At 41.4% G+C, this 3,574-nt stretch overlaps 2 protein-coding genes across 2 annotated transcripts in view; one reads left to right on the plus strand and one right to left on the minus strand.

Moving 5' to 3' along the window:
• CYBJADRAFT_192937 (Thioesterase/thiol ester dehydrase-isomerase) overlaps window positions 1-532 on the minus strand; it is a gene marked incomplete at both ends in the record, with an annotated part of 3,143 nt that extends 2,611 nt beyond the window's left edge. Inside the window, one exon of the mRNA XM_020217462.1 lies at window positions 453-532. Within this exon, the coding sequence (XP_020073295.1) occupies window positions 453-532 (80 nt within the window). The remainder of the gene's footprint in view (window positions 1-452) is intronic.
• A 1,120-nt stretch (window positions 533-1,652) lies between these two features.
• Window positions 1,653-3,091, plus strand: MET4 (Met4p). The gene has a single exon (XM_020214099.1). The coding sequence runs from the start codon at window positions 1,815-1,817 to the stop codon at window positions 3,018-3,020; it is 1,206 nt and encodes a 401-aa protein (XP_020073296.1). The 5' UTR covers window positions 1,653-1,814; the 3' UTR covers window positions 3,021-3,091.
• The last annotated feature ends 483 nt before the right edge of the window (window positions 3,092-3,574 follow it).

The following is a 3,574-nucleotide window of genomic DNA, read 5'->3' on the forward strand; positions in this document are numbered from 1 at the left end:
GTATGCAGGGATCAAAGGTCCACGATGTCATTCCCAGAATAAAGTGTCAAGCTGTCAAATCTCTGTCACAAAACACCCACACACCGTAAATTTAAACGGAGACCGATAAAGTAGCGGTGGCATATAAGTTAGGAAACTTTTCCAAGCACCGAGTGCATATATTGCTTATAAATTCCATGCTGCTGCGAGGACCTGGATTTAACGTGATCTTCCAAAGGTATTAATTATACATGATGCTACAAGAACTCGTACTTTAAGTTGCCTAACTATTACAGATTGAAAATCACCAAGTTCTGAATGCGTGCTTAAAACAAGCTATGTGTGGTTTGACGAAATGTCAGTGATAGATTTTCAACATGTAATGCATTCTCAAATCTACGTTCATCAGCTATTTGAGCATTACATCATTACAAGTAGGGTATGCAATTCCCTGTCAAAGAAAACTCTCTTACATCATCATCATCATCATCATCATCGTCACCTCCAGAGTTTTACCCACTTGATCAAGCTGTGGCTTTTCATGATATTCCATATAGAACTGCAGATTCAAGAATTATCGCCAAAAGAAATATAGTTTCCCCTTGCATTCCAGTGATAGCTATTGATACGGAGTAAACACCATGTGAAGAAACACCGTGTTTATGTGGTCTATCTGTCCTCATTGACCTGTACACTTCCACTATCAGGTACGTATGCAAACTTCTGGGGCAAAATTCCACCACTTTGATTTTGGTCTATATGTTTGAGCGTTGAAGCAAAGAAGTCCAATGATGTCACAGACAGTGGACACAAGCAGAAAACGGAGAAGTGAATCAATCTCAGTTCGAAAAAAATTCTAACACATCATCACATCAAAGATAGCACAGATGTAGCTCTGTTCAGCAACTTCAATCGGAACTTGACTGTAACATCCAACTGCCGCGTTTTTTACATCGCAAGCTCCAGTATTGGGGGTACTACAAGCCACAACTGAGTGGCTGATATCTACCCCAAACTCCACAATAACCACCACCACCACCACCACACTTTCCAGTTGGTGGAAAACACCCATGGCTTTATAGATGACAAATCCACACCTCAAAGTTGCTGTAAAGAACATCAAAACAGAAAACCACCGTATGTAGTGTACTGTAACCCGTCAAAGTGAGGCCCCCAGTAAATACCATCCAGTACTGGGAACACATCACTGTACATTGCCATTAAGACCATAGCAATGTTCGTATGTTCCAGTACTCCAAATAACAATTACCAGTGTAATACTGGAACTTGTCCCAGCTATTTCATATGCTATATTACATAGGAATGTAAGTCACTCATAGTACAAATCCAGGACCCGTCCTTCATGGTCTACTATTACACCTCCAACTGCCCCTCTCTGCAAAACCTAAGGTCCTAACAAAAAAACCCCTAAGTAAGGCACTCCGAGAACGATATTCAAAGCGCATGTTGAAAACCCTAATAGCAGCTTTACACGTTCTGGAGACCGCCACATACACGAAGCGAAATTTTTTGACACATAGAATGCCACAGTCACGTGAGATATACCAAAAGGCCTCACGTGCAATGTAGTAACGCCACCACAGAAGCCCTAGAAAATTTTAGAAACCAACTGAGCCACAATTTTGTTCATGGCTTTACCATTAAAAGTCATTTCCAAAACAAACCACAGCATCAACCGAGAAAACAGTTTTCACACTTTTCATTCACTCCCATAAAGAGCTGACTAACTAACCATCACGTACTTATCCCCCTTGGGTTCATTTCTTTTTTCTGTGTAACGGTATTGCTCATTTGAGGTGGATCATTAGTACAAGATGAACAACGGGAATACAAATACAAATGCAGGCACTGACCCTCAATATCAGACTCCATATAATGACAACATCACCCCAGCAGCATTATTGGAACAGCTAGTATACGTTGATACATTCATGCCTGAAATTGACGATCCTACACAACTTGACGAAAGGCTCACTGCGGAGCTTAGCGCCTTTGCTGATGACTCCTTCATCTTCCCAGATGAGGAGAAGCCAAAGAAGCCTGAAGAAAACGATAATAACGAAGGCCACAACAACAACAATGGTGTGGCTAACGGTGATTTAAATCTGAATAGCCAATCGCTATTATTCAACAATTTGAACAACGGTACTAATTCCAGTAATCTTGGAATTTCAAACCACACTGCTGGATTGCCTATCAACTCATTTGGTAATGGGATCAACAGCATGCTACCGCTAAACTCTCTGAGTAATCATAGCTCACCGAGTGCAAACATATACTCGTCCTCAATCAACACCGGGAGTAATAACTCACGCACTAATGGGAAACCTACTGACCTTTTGTCAACTTTACCAAAAGTACACGTCCCCCCAGGAGCACAGTCATCTTTGATTGCAGCAGGGTTATCGCAAACACAGATCGATGCCCTTGCAGCTTTAATCGCACAGCACCAAGGTGGATCGGCTGAGTCGACATCGCCATTGCCACAGAATTCATTGGGCAGTACGTCGAGGCTCAATTCCATAGATCACACGTTCCAGGCTCATTCTCCTCTGAATAGTATTTCAGTTAATCCACTGACAACGTCTCTCTCCACGGAATCTTCGGCTCAAACTCCAGCTTCCTCCTCAAGTATTGCACAGTCGTTACGAAACAATGAGAATACACAACTGCCGCCTGAATTGGCTGACATTAAAGTTGAACCTACTGGCGATGTTGAGCTTGACAAGAGACGTCGCAATACTGCGGCCTCTGCAAGATTTAGAATCAAGAAAAAGATGAAAGAGCAACAATTGGAAAGAAGTGTACGTGAATTGACTGAATTGTCTATGACTTTGGAAAAGAAGATCCAAACGTTGGAGATGGAGAATCGACTCTTGAGGAATCTTGTTGTGGAGAAAGGAGAACAGAGAAACAATAACGAGTTGGAGTTGTTAAAACAAAGAGCGAGAATGGCTAATGATAATGAATTCAACTCTGGAGCTGGTTCTTCAAGTGGGTTTAATCCAAAGGGTAATTAATATGCTTCTTTATTTGTGTTATTTACTTTACAATAGTGCGATTAAGCGATGCTTTTCATGCTGAGTAATGTAAGCCCTGTTCCTGCCTAGCCTGTAGAGATATGTATGTGTTGAGGTGCTTCCCTTTTATTGTTGACAAGAAGAGGTTGCTTCCAAGGCTTCAACACAATCTTATAGAATTTTGTCCAGTCAGCAAAGGAACTTCGTTAAACAATAACTCACTTCCCAGAATAGATGATTCTTTGATGTTGGAGAAGATTGTACCTGGGGTATCTACATAAGATGCGTAGTTTACAATTATTATTAAGAGGCTAACCACTTAAGAAAATGTCTGAACACAGGCCACCAAGATGAGTGTCGATATAACAGGGGAAACAGACATAGGAAAGCGCTCAAATACTTGAACAAAGCTTAAATCATGGTTGGTATCTGCCAAGCTGCTGTGTGCACTAGACTCGATTTCGCGCAGCTGTGGCTGAATCTACTTTCTTCTTGTTCATAGATTTAGTCATTGGCGTTCACAGATTTACAGCACGAAGCTTATAGGAAATTAA

Source organism: Cyberlindnera jadinii, assembly GCF_001661405.1.
Source record: "Cyberlindnera jadinii NRRL Y-1542 unplaced genomic scaffold CYBJAscaffold_1, whole genome shotgun sequence".
NCBI lineage: Eukaryota > Fungi > Ascomycota > Saccharomycetes > Phaffomycetales > Wickerhamomycetaceae > Williopsis > Williopsis jadinii.